General features: G+C 36.7%; 1 protein-coding gene across 3 annotated transcripts in view; it reads right to left on the bottom strand.

Annotated features, from left to right (window-relative positions):
* The window catches only part of DCTN4 (dynactin subunit 4), a 45744-nt gene extending 31597 nt beyond the window's left edge, over nt 1–14147 (bottom strand). The window contains exons 1-3 of one of the 3 annotated variants that reach the window (XM_074291787.1): nt 13976–14147; nt 5235–5305; nt 905–1083 (exon numbers count right to left, since the gene is read on the bottom strand). In XM_074291787.1, coding sequence (XP_074147888.1) covers nt 905–1083; nt 5235–5305; nt 13976–14110 — 385 coding nt within the window. In that variant the 5' untranslated portion in view covers nt 14111–14147. The remainder of the gene's footprint in view (nt 1–904; nt 1084–5234; nt 5306–13975) is intronic. The other 2 variants (XM_074291785.1, XM_074291786.1) reach the window with 2 other exon arrangements.
* Between the last annotated feature and the right edge of the window lie 5770 nt (nt 14148–19917).

Below are 19917 nucleotides of genomic sequence, written 5' to 3'. Positions count from 1 at the left end.
TCTGAAGTTAAATGAGACTAATCAAGATGTGGAACAGATTCTAGAAAAATTCAGCTTCTCTCTATTCTGAAACAATAAAGTTAAGGCTTACAACTTATCTATTCATATAGATGTACATATAGAAGAATAGCTTACTAAACACAAAAACACACCCATATAAAAGAATCAAATATTAAACTTACCTTAGAGACTGGACCAACTTTAAAAAAAAAAAATCGAATACACATAAGTTCAAATTTCAAGAATTTGTAGAAGCTTTTACCTATATTGGTGTACTAGATAGACTGCTGGGCCTAGAATCAAGATTGAACTTCTGAGTTCAAATTTAGCCTCAGATACTTATTAGCAGTATGAGCCTCATTTAAGTCCAATTCACTGACATGTCATGACATCAATTCCCTGATGTCATTATTTTCTTCTAGAATGAAGGACAAAAGATGACTCTGGGCAAGTCACTTAACTCTAGCTGCCTCAGTTTCCTCATCTATAACATCTATAACATGAGCTGGAGAAGGGAATGATAAACCCCTCCAGTATCTTTGCCATGAAAACCCCAAATGATCTTATGAAAAATCATGCCTGAAAAATGACTGAACAACATTACCTAAGTCAATATTAATTTCAACTAGGATATTCAACATATATTATGCTCCTATTATGGACCCGCATATATATTAATAGAATATTTCTGTAACACTTCAAAAAATTTAGTAGTTAAACTATTTGCTCTCAAGCTGTATATTGTGGTTCTAAAACTTAGTTTGAACATATTAAAGATAATGATAATGACAAAATTCAGAATACTTTCTGTTTAGAAAGTTATTTCTAGTCAGGAATTATTTGCTGGACAAAGAAAGCTTTATAACATTTCTTGACATTTCATATTAAACTTAGTCTCACTCACCAACAGATTTGTCTGCCATGCCCACATCTCTAGATGTCCAACGACAAAACCCACAAGCCAAATAATAGGCTTTCTTCATGGTGGTCTTGGCTGGGTCATCAGGAAGCTGTGTGGGAATGCTTGTAGCTCGAGTAGAAAGAGTATGCATACAGCCAGGACAGTCAAAACAGTTAGCACATCTATTAAGAGAGAGAATACAGGAATATGGTTGAGTTTGCCATTACAAAAATATTTTTTTCTGTTGTCCCTTGCTCTTTGCAACAGCATCAAACTAATCAGATTTAAGAGACCTACAGATTTACTAATAATTGTCACTCATTTTCATAAAGGTTAAAAGGAATTTCATACTGGGAGAGTAAGATAGGAGGTAATAAAATAACTTGAAAGTTCTGAGAAATTTTGCAAAGAAATGTATGTTCACTGTACCAAAGGACAAACAACATTATAAAATGAAAATGTGGAAGTTTTAATTTTAAAATTTGTAAAGTACTATCTGGGTTTCATGTATTAGACTAGCCTTTGGGATATAAATTAAAAAAAAAAACACAAATAGCTACACTCTAAGAGTAAATATAATGTGTGTGTGTATATATATATATATATATATATATATATATATATATATATAAATACAAGGTAGTTAGAGATCACTAGCAGTTGGGGAAAACAGGAAAGGCATTTTGTAGAAGACAGTCATTAAGATACATTTTGAAGCAAATGAGGGATTCTATGAAGTAAATATGAGGAGGAAGTATATTCCAAGCATGGGAGAGGAAAATCACTATCAGCTATACGTAAGATAGATAACAGTAGGGAGAAACTTAAGGCAGGGGGACCAATCAGAAAATCATTTCAATAGTTGAGGTGAGAGATTATGAGGGTCTGAGCTAAAGTAGTGGCAACACGAGTAGACAGAAGCTATCAGACATGAGAGATGTGGTTAAAGTGGAAATGGAAAGATTTGACAACCAATTACATACACAGAAAGAGGGGTTGCTGTTAATAAGGTTGCAACCTGAAAGATGGAAAGAATGGTGGTGCCTTTGATAAAAATTGTATAGTTTGTTGGGTTTGCAAAGAAAAATAATAGGTTATTTTGGATATGTATCTAGGATATCTAGTTTAACACACAAGCAGGTGAATCAAGACTGAAGCTATGGAGAGAAATCAAAGTTAGATACATAGATTCATTGAGTCATCTACAAAGAGGTGATAATTAAACCCACAAAAGCTGATGAAATCACCAAGAAAGTGTAGAGAGAAAAGGTGGTCTAGTACAGCCTAGAGAACATCCACAGTTAAGGAGATAACAAAAGTGATTCAAGGACCCTCCACAAGCTTACTCCACCTCTCCTTTCCAACTATACCTCATAGTACCCACTACCATATAATCCCTGCTCAGCCACACTGAACTACATATAGTTTCCATGCAGATTTTTGTCTCAGTGTTTTGGCGTGCTCGTGTGTGTGTGTGTGTGTGTGTGTGTGTGTGTGTGTGTGTGTACATGTATACAGTCCCACTCCTAATCAGCTTGGGATAGTGAAAAAAAGTGCTGGTACTCTAAAATAGCTGAGTCCCAATCCTGTCAGGGATGCTATAAGCTGTATGATATTGGGCCAGTTATTTAATTAATCTCTTTGTGCATCACTTTACTCATCTGTAAAATGAGGACTTAGACTTAATGGCTTCTAGAGTCTATCCTAAAATAATTATTCTTCTGTTCCCACCTCAACCTGCTAAAATCTTATGAATCCTCTACCTATTTCACTTGGTAGTTAGGAAGAAAGCACTTTGTAAACTGCCAAGTGTTAGGTAAATGTGAGCTATCATTACCTGTTGGGATGCAGTTTAAAATCTTTATATTCCATAAAGCCTTAAACCCAAGTAGGAAATTACTAGGTTTTGAACAAAGCCTTAGGATTTTACTGACTAAACCTCAAGGAGCCACTGAAGAGGAGGTCACAGAATCACAGATATAAACCTTGAAGGGACCTCAGAGGGGAACTAGCCCAACGCTTTCATTTTGCAGATAAGAAAGTGGAGGTCCTAGAAAATAAAGTGATCTGTCTGATGTCACAAAGTAGTAAGCATTAGATTAAAGATCTATGTCCAATCAACTTTCATTCCACCCTAAATGTGCTAATTTTATATCAGTTCAGATAAATCTGAAGGTTTTCCTAAAATCTGCTCATTATTTCTTAGAGCACAGCAATATTCCATCACAATCATGTATACAACTTTTTTAGCTATTCTCCAATTGGAGACCATTCTCTCAATTTTTAATTTTTTGCCACCACAAAAAGAGCTACTATAAATGTTTTTTTGTCAAAGTGTGAAGAGAGAATAGATAGGGAGAATTGGAGAGGGGAAGAGAAAAGGAGAAAAATTTGGAACACAAGATTTTGCAAAGGTGAATGCTGAAAACTATCTTTGTAAGTATTTTGAAAAATAAAATACTATAATAAAAAAGTAAAATTTAAATAATAAAAAAAAGATTTTGTGTTCCAAATTTTTTCTCTTTCCTTACCTCTCTCCTCCCCTAGACAACAAGCAATCTGACATAAATTGTTAAACATGTATAATCTTTTTAAACGTATTTCCATATTTGTCATGTTGTGCAAGAAAAATCAAACCAAAAGGGGAAAAAAAAACTTGAAAGAAAAAACAAACAAACAAAAAAGATGAAACTATGCTTTGATCTACATTCAGTCTCCATAGTCCTCTCTTGGTATGTGGATGGTGTTTTGCATTCCAAGTCTATGGGAACTGTCTTGGTTCATCACATTGCTGAGAAAAGCTGATTCTATCATAGCTGATTATCACATAATCTTTCTAGGTTCTGTTCACTTCACTCAGCATCAGTTCATGTCTTTCCAATCTTTTCTGAAATTGATAGCTTTGATTTCTTCATTGTGAAAATTTAGGCTAGGCAACATTTAAGATCTATTCCAATTCAAAAATTCAATAACTCTAGGAGTCAAAAAAAATTAACTAGTTTAGTGACCAAGTGGATAAAATGTTGTTTTAATTTAGAGTATATTTTTTTGTCATCATTAACAAAACATGTTAATACGTTTAATAATTTTACCTAATTCATGGCAACAAAGGTCTCAATTATCAGAACAAATAAAATATTAGCAGTCAAGTATTGTTTCTATAGTCAACCATAATTCCAATGCAATGGATGAAGATGAAAGAATAAATAACTTAAGTCAATTTCAGGAAAAACAACAATTCCCAACTTTTCTTTTAAGAATGCTATAAAAAATGTTTACTGTGATCTCAAGACAACATTATCAGATTATAATTTTTCTTAATTAAATTTTTTATTACAGCTTTTTATTTACAAAATATATGCACAGCTAATTTTTCAACATTGACCCTTGCAAAACTTTCTGTTCCCACTTTTCCCTTCTTCTCCCCACCCCCTCCTATAGATGGTAGGTAGTTCAATACATGTTAAATATGTTAAAGTATATGTTAAATCCAACATATGTATACATATTTATACAATTATCAGATTATAATCTTTACAGTTCCTAGTATAAAGGAACCCAAATATTCACAGATATAAGTTATCCATTTCACATCTGTATCCTAAAATGAAATTTAAGTTAAGCTGACACATTGATTTCAGAAAACACAGCAAGAACCAAAAGACTTTTAATTCTACCAAGATCTACATTTACTTTCCATTCCTTTTCTTCTGGCATATTCAAAGTGGAAATGCTGAACAGATGAGAGCATGAGACAGAATCAGCATTGTCATAAGATACTGGTTTCCAACAGATTGAGATCAACTGTCTGAAACCAGAATCAGATAAACAGGATAGAGAAATGTTTCAAAGGATTCTCTAGAAATGCCCCCCAAAAGATAGCCTATCTGATCAAGGTACTTTCTAGTCCAAGATATGGAGCAAAACAGAAGCCCTGATGATTCCCTACTCCATGCTTTGTCCTCCCTACTCTAGAAGAGAGTCCAAGTCAGAGTTGGACTAAAGGTATCTATCCCCTTTAGGTAATTACTGCCACTTGAATTGAATAGCTTTTTCTTGTGTCATAAATTTTCTTTTCATGTCATCATGAGAGCAAAAAATGAACTTGAATGAAAAAGAGCAAAGTGTGTTTCTGATAGTTTCTGTCAAGATTCATCCAAAAGCACCAAGTGCTAGAGTAACTTGGCATCCAATGAAGTACAATCATCCACTGCTGACCTGGCAGTAGATAAAGAGGGTGGAGGTGAACAGAAGAGACGAGAGCATAATTAAGGTAATGTTTCTTTATCATCAATGAAAATGACTGAAGAAAATATGAAGTCACAGCTTTTACCTGTTTTTTTTAAGCTTGGCTTCTGCTGATGGCATATTTTCCAGGCAACTGGGACAATAATGTGAGTCCACCTAAAGCAAACCAGCAAAACTTAATATTAACAGAGGTAGAGAGACACATTTTATAGTATTTGCAGTCATTTGTCTATACCAAAAAAATAATTTAATATAGCCTTTTTCAACTAGACATTAAGGATATCATGAATAAAAACTTAGGCTACCAGTTCAGGATTACAAATACTTTGTGGCCAAGATCTGATTTTCAACAAATGGTATTCAATAACTATTTACTGAATACCTACCATATAAAAATGCATTGTGCTAAGTGCTAGGGAAGACATAGTATAAGATAAAGAGGACAGTCCTTACTCTTAAGGGTAATCTACTGTACTAATGCATACACAGAGACAATCTTACATTCATTTTCTTTTCTCTACTCACTATCATCTTAGCTCAGGTCCTCCTCCTTGCTCGTTTGAATTGTTGTGATAGCATCCTAACTTGTATATCTGTCCTCCAATTTATCCTTTACATAGCTGCAAAAGGGATATTTCTAAAGCACAGATCTGATCATATTATTTCCTTACTCAACAAACTCCAGTGGCTCCCTATTACCTCTAAGATAAAATACAAACTTCTATTTTGGCATTTAAGGTCCTTCAAAACTATCTTCCTTCCTATATATTATCTCCCTTCATATATTCTATAATCCAGTCACATTAAAACTTTTTATTCCTCACATATGCTATTTCCTCCTCCAGTCTCTATGGATTTGGACAAATTATACCCATGCCTGGAATATACTCCCTCTTCTCCATGCCTTAGAATCCCTGACTTCCTTCAAAGCTTAGATTAAAAGCTACCTTTTCCATAAGAACTTCTTCCTTCCTCCCCCAATTTCTTTGTATTTTGCATATATTCTGCATATACTTATATGTGTACAGGAAGCCTTTTCTAACCCCCTTCCCTTTAATTCTAGCACCTTCCCTCTGTAAATTATTTCCTATTTTTCCAGTACATAGTTTGTTTGTACTTTAGGTTGTCTTCTTAAGTTGTCTTCCCAATTAATTAGATTGTGAGCTTCTCAAGGCCAGGGACTATCTTTTGCCTTTCTTTGAGCCTCCAGTGCTTTGCACATGCTAGGCACATTAGTAGGTGCTTAATAAATGTTTACTAATGGAATAACTTCTCTTTTGAATTTCTATTATATTTGCTAGCAGTATGACAGTTTGGCATACATTTATTCTATGACTACTTCATGTAGTGAACTTGTGAACTCAAACATATATATGAAAACACCAGGATAACAAAATTTCAGTTGGAAGGGACCATATTTTCCATCTAATTCAACCCATATCTGAAAAAGAATCCACAGTACAGCAAGCTTGGCAAGTGGTCATTTAACCTCTTTTACCTTCAGATTCCTCATCTACAAAATGAGAACAACAATAGCACCTACTTCAAAAAATGGCTGTGAGAATTACATGAAGTAATACACAGAGTACTTTGAAAATGGTAAAGCATGTAAAAATGTGGGCTATTATTGCTAATCTCAGGGAAGGGAATTTAGAGGTTATCAAATCCATCCAACAAGAAAGAGTTCTTTCTACTAGGTACCTGATAAGTACTCACTCAGTCATACAGCCTCTGCTTGAAGAGATCAAATGAGGGAAAATTTACTCTCAAGGTAACTCATTCCAGTTGGGGATAGTTCTAATTTTTAATTAATTTTTCCAGATATCAAGTCCAAATGTGCCTTTGAAAATTTAGTGAACAACTTTAATGATCCTCAAAGAGCTTTTAGGTCCAGTTAGAGTGGAGAACTGTGATAAGAACATTTCCTTGAATTTCCTTCCTCTGGTCAGCAACACTGGGAGGTTTTATCTAAAAGATAAAGCTGCCCTTTCCCCATTTTAATTGATTTGCAAGATTAAACTCAAATCAAACTCTTGGTCACTTAAAGGCATAAAAAGTCCCAGACACAGCCTCTTAGAACAAAGTGGACCATAAGATTAGATTTTAAATGGAAGAGTAGGATGGGGCCAATAAGTAGAGAAGTTTAAGTGTCACTGTGTTCTTGTTTCATATCTTTCCTGTGTTAAAGCAAGTAACTTTTGTTTCCTGTTACTTTGTTAAAGCAAGTAAGTTTGACACAAAGTTTCATCTTTGTGTCAAATGTTCAATGATTTGAAAGGTCTCATATCATCTGAATATTAAACTTGAACTAAGAGGGTAATGGAATGCAAGTTTCATCTCTGACAGGTTTCTCCTAAAAACAGACATAGTCACAAGAGAAAAATTCAATTATGCATTAAGTCCTTACTACATATAAGGTCCTATTGTGGACTTTGTAGGAAACAGGTTAACTCATAAAGAGATGGAATCTTGCCCTCTTGGAGGTTAGGAAGAGGATCAATATAAATATTACCATGATGTCTACATCTAGAACACACTAAAAGTGTTAAGACAGCATGCACATATTCATATATCATGTCATTTGTACAGTACCGGGTACATAATATATCTATTTAAAAGATAAATATTGCATGTTTTAATTCAATAACTAAGTACTTGAGTACCTATGTGAAAGTATTATTGCAGTAATAAAAGCTTACCAACCATACTATCATAGGGAAATAGATCCAGTAAGTCACTTAATTGGCTCTTTTGTCACTAATTGGCTCTTTACTCATCTATTCAGTAAGAAGTATATTTCTTGGACTAGGCTTATCACTTTCTAGTCATTCCTATTAGGCTGAAAATCTAAGCATTTTCAGAAGGACCTTAGTTGGAAAGAACTGAGAGTTAATTTGTTTCACCTTCCTACTTAATGTATAGCATCCATGACAATTGGAGGTTTGGATTTTACTTGTATATCTCTAAATATAAGAAACTTATACCTGACAAAGCAGTCAAGCCCATTTAAAAAATTGCCTTACCCACCAAAAAACTTTCTTTAATGTTTAGATAAAATCTTTATTCCTGTCATTTTTCACTCTCTGGTTCTGCCCTCTGAAGTCAAACAGAATTTTAAAAAAAAAAATCTTTCTTTAACATCACCTTAAATATTTTTACACAGATACTATGTTCCTCACTAAATCTTCCTTTCCTCAGGCTAAACATCCTCAATTTCATCATTCCTTGTATGGTATACATTTAAGTCTTGTTACTACCCTGTTTGTCCTTTGGACATAATCTCTAGCTTGTCAAAATTTTCCTAAAATATAGTGGCTAAAAGTAAATTCAATTTCAATTTAATTAGCAGTTAGTAAGCATCTACAAAGTTGAAAGGGTACCATGATGTGGGCCTTATTTATATTCAAGAATATTTTGTTTCATATCTGGCACCTAACATTTACTCTATGCAAGTCACTTCACTTCAATTACCTAGAACTTACCAAGTCAATCTAAGCATGGGGCTAAGTTCTAGTGATACAAAGAAAGTCTCTGCACTTAAGAACTTCATGGTCTGACAGGGGAAACAACATAGAAATGATTGTAAAAATAAAATACAGAGAAATTAAATTGGAAATAATCAACAGAGAAGGCATTAGAATTAAGGAGGAACTGAGAAAGGCTTCTTGAAGAAGGAGGGACTTAGGCTAACATTTGAAGAAAGTCAGATTAAATTAGGGGGCAAAAAAGATGAAGGAGAGCGTTAAAGGCAAAAAGGACAGCAGGTGACAATGCTTCAAATTGTCCAGAGTTGGGAGATGGAATGTTGTGTGCAAGGAACAGCAAGGTATCAATGTCACTGGGTTGCAGAGTAAAAGGAGTTGGAGAATAGTAGGTTAGGGTTAAAGATGATTGGAATAGTAGAAAGTGACCAGGTTATGAAAGGCTTTATAAGCCAAACAGAGGAGCAAGATATTAGGAGCAAAATGCCTGAGCAAGATGCAAGGTGTTGTTATTAACAAGAGAAGCCAATTAAGGAAAAACCTAAACAAACAAACGATGAATAAATAAAGGTCATCCAAGAAAAACAAGAAAATAATAAAAAAAATTAATCAACTAGAAAAGGTAATATACAGTCTTAAAGATGAAAATAACTCTCTGAAAATTAGAATTGGGTAAAGGGAAGCCAGTGAATCCATGCAAGACCAAAAAATAACAAAAAGATTATAAAGAATTAAAAAATAGAACAGAATAGGAAACAAAAGAAAAACAACAGACCTGGAGAACAGATCAAGAGGAGAAAATATAAGAATAACTGGACTGCCATAAAGTTGTGACCAAAAAATGAACCTTGACAAAATAATGCAAGAAATAATACAAGAAAATTGTTCTGGAGTGATAGAATATGAGGGGAAAGTAAAAATAGAAAAAATTCACCCATCACCACTTCAACAAGATCCTTTGTGGAAAACACAGGAATATTATTGTCAAATTTTGAGACCTCCAGGTCAACATGGACAAATTTATGTTTTTTTATAAAAGGGAAATGAATACCACATGTTTAAGACTGACATCAACAATAGGGTAGCTCAAAAGAAAGACTGGGGCAAAGTTAAACCAAAAATAGTAATATAAATGAGGTGCAGAGGAAAAATAGACACAGAAGAATTGGAGAAGGGAGGAGGCCTTATAGTTCTGAAAACCTATTCACATCAGTATGATTAATTATGCAACACTACATATATATACTATGAAGGGTATATAGCATCCTTCAAAGTAGTAAGGTGTGATGGATGAATGGATCGGGAAGCAAAGGACGTAGGAAGATGAAAAGGGAAGGATCCATTAGTGAGAGAAGGTTAAGTAATAGCAAGGCAAGTTAGGAGCAAAATTAAAGCAAAGAGGAAAGATAAGTGTGAGTATATGGGGTGGAGGAATGAGGTATGTGTTGCTATATATGTATATGTAAATACCTATATGTGTAAAAATAATATATCCTTTTTTAACTACTAGCGTGCTTGGGAACAGAGGAGAGAAAGAAGAGACAGAAAAGGAATAAAGTAAAAAAGGTGAGCAGCAGAGAACAAAAGAATAATTTACTAGGAAATAAAGAAAAGATGGACACTCATGAATATAATTTCTTCTACTAATATATATATATATATATATATATATATATATATATATATATATATATATATATATGTATTTTTTAAATCTAGTAATTTGTTATTATATATTTTGAATCCTCCCTGATGTTCTGCTGGGTACATGACAATGTTTTCTTTTGTTTTGTTTCATTTTGTTTTGTATTCCTTTTCTGTTTTTCTTTTCTTTTATTCTATTTTTTAAAATAAAACAAAAGAAAAAAAGACAAGGCAAAAAGAAAAAATATATCACTCTTGTCCTCAAGGAGCTTACATTCTACTGAGGGGAATGAGAAGGAAGAGGTGAAGAGAAATAGAACTTACATATATGTAGGCAAATAAATATAAAATAATCTGAGAAAGAATAGCAACAACTTGGAGGTGGAGGATGGGAAGTGTCAGGAAAGATAATAGTAGATGACACCTGAGCTAAACCTTGATTAAAGCCAGTGATTCTAAGAACTGGAGCAGAATATGAAGTCATTTCAAGTTTGGGAGACAACCTGCCCAAAAATTAAGAGAGAAGATGAGTTTGGGAAAGTGTAAGTAGACCAGTTTGGTTAGAAGGAAATTTATGTGAAGAAAAGTAATATGAATTAATCATAGAAAGGTAGGATGGGGCTAGATTATACCAGGTTTGCAATGCCAAACAAAGGAGTTTTTATTTTATTTCAGGAGCAACAGGGAGCAGCTCAAGATTCTTGAGAAGAAAAATGACATGGTCAAGCTTGTGCTTCAGGAAGATTATTATTTGTGAATAAGATATATTGGTGAAATGATGGATTAGAAGAAGAGAAATAAATGATTAGCCTATTGTAACAGGTGACATGAGAGATGATGAGGGTCTCAACTAGGTAGTTGGCAGGTTGACTGGAAAGAAAATGAATGCAAGGGATGTTTTGGTGGCACAACTGGCTTCTTTCAGGTCCTTCTCATCTTCAACAAGAAGTCTTTCCTTATTCTCCTTAATGCTAGTACCTTCTTTCTGTGATTATCTCCAATTTATCCCATTTATATCACAGCTGCTCATGTGTTACTTCTCCTATTAAATTGTGTGCTTCTTGAGATCAGAGACTTGTGCAACAGTGTGTGTGCGCGTGTGCGTGTGTATATCCCCATAGTTTAACAGTTACCTGGTACATAGTAAGTCTTTAATAAATGCTTATTGGTTTAACTAGAATGATTAAAACTTGACAACTGAATAGATATGGAGAATGAGAGAAAAAAAGAGTGAAGGGTAACTTCAAGGTTGAGAACTTGGTATAACTAGAAGGATGGTGGAACTCTCAGCATTAATAAAAAAAAAAAAACTTAGGAAGAGAGCTGGATTTAGGGTGAAAGATGAGTTTTGTTTTGGGTTTGTTGAGTTTAAAATTCCAAAAAATAATCAAATAAGAGTATATATAACAGACAATAAAAATTGGAGCTAAGAAGAAATTAGAGATAGATTTGAGTCATTTGTATAGGAATGAAACTTGAATATATGGAGGTAATTAGATTGCTAAGAGTATATAGACAAATAAGAGCTCAGGCCATAACCTTTAGAGAGTTCCAAGTTGTGACTAGGACGTAGATGATCTAGCCAAGGAGGCCAAAAAGTAGCACTCAAGCAAGTAGAAGAGGAACTATGTGAGGTTTGTGTCACAAAAGACAAAAATGGAGGACAAAGAATCAAGGAAGGCAGAGTGGTCAACCATATCAAAAACTTAAAAAGAGGCTTCACAATCACTGAGCTTTGGAGGAAGGAAAACTGATACTCCTCCAAATGTAAATTTATGCTCACTAGAGACCACTAGTTCACTCCCTAGGTACTCACAAATTTATTGTGTACATGTACAAATGTACACATACACTTGAAAATCCACTGCCATGGATCAAAATCCATTGAATGGCATCAATAACTAATATGAAGATCATTAAATGAATGAACTAATGAAAAGCATTTATTAAGCACTACCCCTTGCAAAATCCACCTTCTTCCCGTTTTTTGAAATCCAGGGAATAAGATATAATACTTAATTCTAGGTTCCATGGCAGGCACTGTTATCTGGGTATATCCTGTTACTTCCTTTTGAATAGCAAATAACCATTGAATTCTTCACTCCATCCATTCACATCGTTCTCATCCTTAACACTAATGAAGCCCTCATTATTTTTCTTACGCACTATTGCCAACAGCCTCCTAATTGATGTCCCTACTTCCCAGTCTACCCCTACTCTATTCTATTCTCCAAATGCTGACAAAATGAAAATCCCAGACAAAGATGTTACTGTCTGCTCAAAAATCTTCACTGGCTGCCCGTTATTTCTGCGAAAATAAAATCTCAGCTGGAAATTCAAAACTCCTCACAGCCTGACTTTTACCTGCCTTTCCTATCTTATTTCATATTCCTTTTCTTGAAATTTCCCTTCTAGCAAAACTAATCCAGGTCCACACAATTCTATTTCTTGACTGGGTGCTTTTATATATGGTTCTCCAAGTTTGGAATGTACTCGCTACTCCAGCTCCCTCCTCCTCTCTTTAAAGCACTGCTGGGGCCACATCATCCAGGTCTTTATTAATCCTAATCTACCCTCCCCCACTCCATTATTAGCACCATATCTCTCTTGAAATTATTTTGCATTTGCCTTATGTTTACTTACTACTTTACAAATTGTAAACCCCTAAGAGAATAACAGCTCTTTGAGTGCAAGGAGTGTGTGTGTGTATGTGTTGTGTATGTATGTGTGTATAAGTGTTGTGTATATGTGTATATGTTTGTGTGTGTGTTCAGTCTCCAGTAGCTAGCAGCGCTGCACACAACACTTAGTTGAATGGAAATCTTACATCCCTTCACCAAGCCTTCCCGAGTATAGCTTGAGACCAGGGTTTTTACTAGTTTTGTCTCTGTATCTGGCCTGGCACAGTGACTTGCACCCGGCATGCGATACATCACTGCACGCTTGTTGAATTAAATTGGATCGTGAGCCATCTTCTGATAGCCCCCCCCCTCCTCCCCTCCACGCATGATCCAAGCTCGCTCCAACTCTTAAGCGCTGGGAATCTAGGTGGAATTCAAACAGACCTTGTGAAATAACTGAATGCGGTAACTTGGTATTCTTTTTCTCCTTCCCCTCCCCCAAGCTGCCCTCCAGAGCTACGTCAGCCCCGGAGTGAGGAAAGCTGACACATGCACCCCGACTCTCATCGCCCTGCCCCGCAGCCTTGGACCTGCGCCAGGGAAAGGAACAGAGTGTAGGGATGGAGCGGTAAAGAAAAGGCAAGCCTAGAGACCTCTCCTCGAAAGAAAGCAGAAGAATGAAGGGAAATGCAGGAATTCAAGTTACAATCCCCTAAGAGATTCTAGAAGTAAAAGCAAGACCCACAGCCCTTGATTCTAGAACCACGCCTCTCCACAAAACCGGAACCCAGCCCTAATCTTCAACTGACAGCCCCTTCACTCAATCACAAACTGCGCCGGGATACGCGCAGCACCCCCGCCAATGATGGCCTAGCTAAACCAAGAGCTCCAGCCTATCGGGAGGCGCTACACATTTAGCCCGATCAGCCGGCCCCACCCAAACCGCGCCCCATTTAGAGTGACAAAATTGTTGGCCAATAGGAAACGAAGACAAATGATTATTCCTGCCTTGAAATGTCAGAGTTCCCTTGCCCCTCTCTATGGGAAAGAGATTAATCCCAGAAATGGTTTCTGGTTACCTCGTGTGAGACACATTCCAGCGATCTCAACTCGCTGCAATAGCGGCAGAAGTACAGCTGCGAGAGCGGAGCTCGAACCTTTTTCTCTCCTTGGACCAGGTACAGAACCCGTTCCGATTGCAGCAGCGACGCCATCTTGGAATGGGAAGTGCCAAAGCGACTCACCCCTATCATATGACCAGAAGGACAACTGTTTCCTGTCGCCCCGCCTACTTTCTCCCTTAGTGGTTACGTCACTTAGAACCGTCAGATTCTCTTTCCTGGGCGCCTTGTCGTGGAAACCTCGCCACGTTAAGCTCGTGTGTTTCGAGGCTTGGGAAGTACAAAACGCTCCTGTGTTACTGGAGGAAGTAGGGAAGAATAGTTGGTCTAGTTTCGCGGTCTTGGGATTGTAATGAAAGTCATTGACTACCCTCTGCTCTTGTGGGTCCTGAAAGGCTTTGTTAGCGCAACTACAGTTATGCTCCGCCTAGTCCGCCTGACGTTCCGCCATTAGATCACCTAAGATGCGCTTCTTCGGGATCATTTTCCCTTCCCCTCCTTCATCTACGGGAAGGTGGTGACTAAGTGGCAGTAACAAGCCTTTGTTAAAGCGCCTACTATGTGTCAGGCACAAATGCCCCAAAAAACCGTCTTCAAGAAGCTCAGTCTGATGAGGGGGGCTACACGCGAGCGACTATTCACAAATTAACGCGTCCCAGACAAACTGGATAATCTCCAAGGGAGGGCGCCAGCGCTCAGGGGGAAGCAGAAAGGATTCTAGCTGGGGTTTGATGTGAGGGAGGAAGGGCATGGAGGGCGGGGTCACTGGATGGGGAGGCCATAGGACTGCGGAAAGTAGAAAGAGCCAGACTGTGAAGGACTTTGTAGGCCAGGCGGGATTTTCCGTTTTATTTCCGAGGTAAAAAAAAAGCTACCGGAGTTAATTGAAAAGAGGCGTGGCAAGAGCGCCCAGTCAGAGTTGCACTTTAAAGAGACCGCCCCCTAGTGGCTATGGAGGGTGGGAGGCGGGGGGACACGGGACAGAAAAATCTTGAGGGCAATCACTGGCAAAGGAGTCAGAGCAACTGGGATTTGGCACTGATGCCGATTCTGTCCTGACTCATCCGTTTTTTGGGTTATCACCTCCTTTTTATGAGGTTGGACACTTGCTATAGATTACGTCATCCTAGGCAAGTCGTTGAACTTCTCCAGCCGTCTGTAAAACGAAAGGAGCAGACTGGCCTTTAGGGTCTCTTACAGCGCTGACTCTCGCGTCCTGCGCTCCTATGGTCCCGCCATCCCTGGAGCCCTCTGAGCCGGACGTTGTGACAGGCAGTGTGGCGCTGACATTCCCGGCTACCAGCTCCCTGCCCATCTCTGGCTCTATGTGACAAAGGGGAGATACTTTGGAGCAGAAGGTTTCCTTAGCTCCTCTTAGTTCCCATGTATCGGTCACGAGGCTGAGCTTGCCTTCGGGAGTCCATCCCACGTATACAGGCCCCGATTTGTCAGCTATACTTTTCCTTTGGCGTTGGATGAGGACTGGTCAGGATCGGTCAGGGTTGCTCTGGAAAAGAACTTCGGGGAGTGAGTCGGTGCTCAGTTAAAGCCGCTTCTAAGGAGTATAGCAAGGCACGCTTGGCTCCAAAGGGACCAGCAGCAAACTATCCCACCTTTATACCAGTTTCGGGCCAGAGGCGCGGGCTGAGTGAAATCTTGGAAGTAGCCACAAGGAAGGGAGAAAGGAGACGTAGTTGCTCACCCTTCCAAGTGCAGGGAAAGCGGCTGTGCTACATGTTTCCAAGAACTAGGCTTGTAAATGTAACGTCTCTTACGTCCCAACCTCCAAAACAGGCTTTATGGCTGCTCAGATTTTCCACAGGGCAGGATATAAAGCAAGGGCTGAAGCCAGTCCTGTCAGTATATCTGCACTTGTTTCCCTTGTCATCTTTATGCAACAGTAAACAATTCAAGCTTCCCCTTTTCTGCCTTTACTTCCACTTGGAATTTCCAAGAAAATCACCTACAGAGAATGATTCATTAGTGACTGAGAGAAGCAACGTTCATCCCGGTTCTTGAAACAGCTTGTGGATAGACTGCTTGGATTCAGGAAAACCTGATTCAGATCTTGCCTCGGGACTTCCTTGCTGCTGTAAGAATGATGAGCAAGCAGATTTCAGAAAAATAAAACAAAAACTGGAAAGACTGGCATAGACTGAAGCTGAGTAAAGGGAACAGAACCAGAGGATTGTGCACAGTAATTGTGCAATGATCAGTTTTGATAGGCTTAATTCTCCTCAGCTATGCATTGATAAAAGACAATTTCAAAAGATCCATAATGGAAAATGCTATCTGCATCCTGAGAAAGAACTATAGTGTCTGAATGCAGATCAAAATATACTCATCACTTTTTCTCTTTCTCATGGTTTTTCCCTTTTATTCTGATTCTTTTTCTCACAACATGACAAATGTTAAAATAGATTTAATATGATTGTACACGTATAACCTATATCAGATTGCCTACTCATATTGGGGAGGGATGAGAGAAAAGAAAGAAAAAATATGAAACTCAAATCTTATAAATGTGGATGCTGAAAACTATATGTAATTGGAAAAAATACTATTAAAAATCCTTTCTTGCTGTATAATTCTAAGCAAATCACTTAACTGTTGTGTACCTTTTTCCTCAACTGTAAAATGGAGACCATAATAACATCTACCTTAGTATTCTGTGAGGATCAAATGAGATAATATTTGTGAAACAGCACAGTGGCTGGTCCCTCCTTCTGCAGATCCAGAATTGGCCTTCTGATTCTTCTGATCCACTGACAAGGGACGTCTAGTGATTAGGGATGTAGGGTCAACCTTTGTAAAGAAAGGTCAAGATTTCTAACCATTGATTCAGTTGTCATATGACGCTCCTGGAGTAATGAATGACGGCTTTAGATTTAGCTAGACAATGACCATTGATACAATATATGTATTCTGTATGAGATGCTAATCTGTGATGCTACATATAATGTATACATGTAACCTATTTGATTTGCTACGTGGATGGTGGTACAACACCCCTAAGTTCTAGGTTTACCATGAACTGTACTTGATCTTGGGGGCTACCCTCAAAGGTTACTCTTTAATTTATGATGCTCTCCTCAGGGTTTATTCTGGGAAATTTCAGGATACAGTTTTTGTCTAGGTTTTCACAGACATGGATAAAAGGATCACTAAAGATTTCAGAACACTTTATATCATTTACAATCTGGACTAATGTTTCATCCATTGACACTTGTAGGCATTCCTGAAAGAGATGACTTAGAGCATTGTCTTCTTAAACTACCAGATGTTGCTCTAGACTCAAGCTGTCCCCTAAGCTCAAGGCGTTCCAGCTCTCTCACTAGCTTGTGCAAATGAAGCAGTTGATGTAGTAGATGATCACATCTAATCAAGATTCCAGATGTTGCTCATAGTTCAAGTTATTATTATCTCATTCTTAGCACATGAATAAAAAGCCCATTTTTGCCTGTCTTGATTTTTCCCAATGCTTTCCTGAGTTCTCTGTTTAGGAAGTGAGTAATTCAAACGATAACATAATAAATAACTTATGATTTAGTTCCCATCCTATTGAGATTCTGATCTCTTTTTTGAATTTTGCATATCCTTTAGAAATTATTCATTTGTGTAGGGCTTGCAATACGCTTATAAAAGCAGAACCAAAATGAATAAAACACACTGCTAGCATTTCAGATGTGGAGATATTGCTGGGCAGAATCTGAAATCTCAATTCCCTCCCTCACTTCTTCTGTTCCTTGTGATCCCCTGACATCTCCAAAGACCATATAGGTATGGGATTGCCCTGTCTTAGGCATTTTGGTCTCAAATGTCAGCTAGTCAACAAGCATTTATTAAGCAGCTTCTAGGTTTCAGGCACTGTCCTAAGCATTGAGGACCCAAAGACAAAAGGGTAAAGAGGTAAAATCCGTGGGACATTTTCTGATTCAGTAAGCCTCATCTTCCTCCTACTCTCTGGCTTCTCCTGGAATAACTGCCTCTAGATAAGTTCATAGGCTTCTCAGTGACCTAACAATTAAATGAAGCTCTTGATGATTACTTCATGCACTATCAATCACTGGAGGAGATGGTTATAGGAGATCTTTTAATTATCTTCTGTTAATTCATAGTGTCTCTCTCTTGTGTCTTTTTTGTTGCTATTTGTTATTTTTAAATTAAATTTTATTTTTAAAAAATCAGCAAAATTCCCTTTCTCTCCTTTCATATTTACATATTTATATCCATACCCACACATATATATGTCTCATTCTTTACTCTTGAGTCTTTTACCTCTCTATCAGGAGGTGAGTAACATGTTTCTTCATTAATTCTTGGAATCATTGTTGATCTTTACACCAATCAGTTTGTCTTTACAAAATTGTTATCATTGTATAAATTGTTTAACTGGTTATATTCAATGCAGTAGTTCGCACTATTCTTCCTCAAGTTTTTCTGAAACTGTTTACTCCCTTGATCATCTTTTTTTCTTTTTCTTTCTTCCTTTCTGTTTTTTAAAAATTAATAATAGCTTTTTATTTTCAAAATAAAGATAGTTTTCAATAAAAAAAGATAACATTTGTTTTCAATATAGTTTTCAACATTCACCCTTGCAAAACCCTGTGTTCCAAATTTTTCTTCCTCCTTTCTTCCCACCCCACTCCTGTCTAAACATCAAGTAATCCAATAAAAGTTAAACATGGGCAGTTCTTCTAAAAATAACTAACATATACTTTAACATATTTAACACATATTGATTGGTCAACTTGCCATCTTGGGGAGGGAGTCCGGTGAAGGAGGGAAAAATTGGAATAAAAGGTTTTGCAATTGTCAATGATGAAAAATGACCCATGCATTTATCTTGTAAATAAAAAGCTGTAATAATAATAAAAAAAAATAGTAGCTAATATGTAGGTAGCACTTTTATGTGCCAGGCACTGTGCCAAATGGTTTACAGTTATTATCTTATTTAATTATTGAGTGAAATGATATTCTGTACCCAACTCTGTGTTTATATTCTTTCCTCCTTTGACCAGTTTAAAGTTCAAATGTTAGCCCCTCCTCTTCTTTCTTGTTTTTATAGACTTCTACTTGTGCATCCTGAACATGTGAGATAATTTCCCCTCACTCCTGCACAATATGTTCTTCCCTTTTCTTTGCATTCTTCTTTTAAGATCAAGATATAACAGAACTTCTAAGCATTCTATATAATTAGATTTGCTTTGTGATTCCTAGTAATAATTGGATTTATAGGACATGCATGCATCATCTCCCAAATCTGAATGCAAATAATTTATCCTTTTTTAGTCCTTTATGATTGTTCATTTGTATTTGCCTTAATTATGTTTCTCTTCATTACTGTGTTTGAACTTTAAAGTTTCTATTCACTAGACTTTTCATCAAGAATGCTTGGAGTGTCTCTATTTTATTAAAGCTCCTTTTTTCCCCCTGTAGATTTATACTCAGTTTTCTTGGGTAAGTTATTTTTGGTTGTAAGCTTATATATCCTTGCCTTCTGGAATACTGTATTTCAAATTGCATGCTTTTATAGTTGTAGCTGAAAAATCATGTGTGATTTTGACTGTGGTTCCTCAGTACTTGATTTTTTTTTCTTTTTGGCTGCTTGTTGTATTTTTTTCTTTGACCTGAAAGTTCTGGATCTTGGCTATAATCTTCCCATTAATTTTTATTTGAAATTTATTTCAGGAAGTAACCAATAGATTCTATTTCTAAGAGATCTGGTCAGTTTTCTTTTCTTTTCTTTTAAACTCTCATCACATTTTATTCATAAATAATAAAGGTTGTTTTTTCTTTTTATTTTTTAATAGCTTTTTATTGTTAAAACATGTGCATGGATAATTTTTTAACACTGACCCTTGAAAAATCTTCTGTTCCAACTTTTACCCTCTTTCCCA

The sequence above is a fragment of the Sminthopsis crassicaudata genome, chromosome 2, assembly GCF_048593235.1.
Source record: "Sminthopsis crassicaudata isolate SCR6 chromosome 2, ASM4859323v1, whole genome shotgun sequence".
In the NCBI taxonomy this organism is placed as follows: Eukaryota; Metazoa; Chordata; class Mammalia; order Dasyuromorphia; family Dasyuridae; genus Sminthopsis; species Sminthopsis crassicaudata.
The sequence above is the reverse complement of the archived record's forward strand: the minus strand, read 5'-3'. Positions and strand labels throughout refer to the sequence as shown.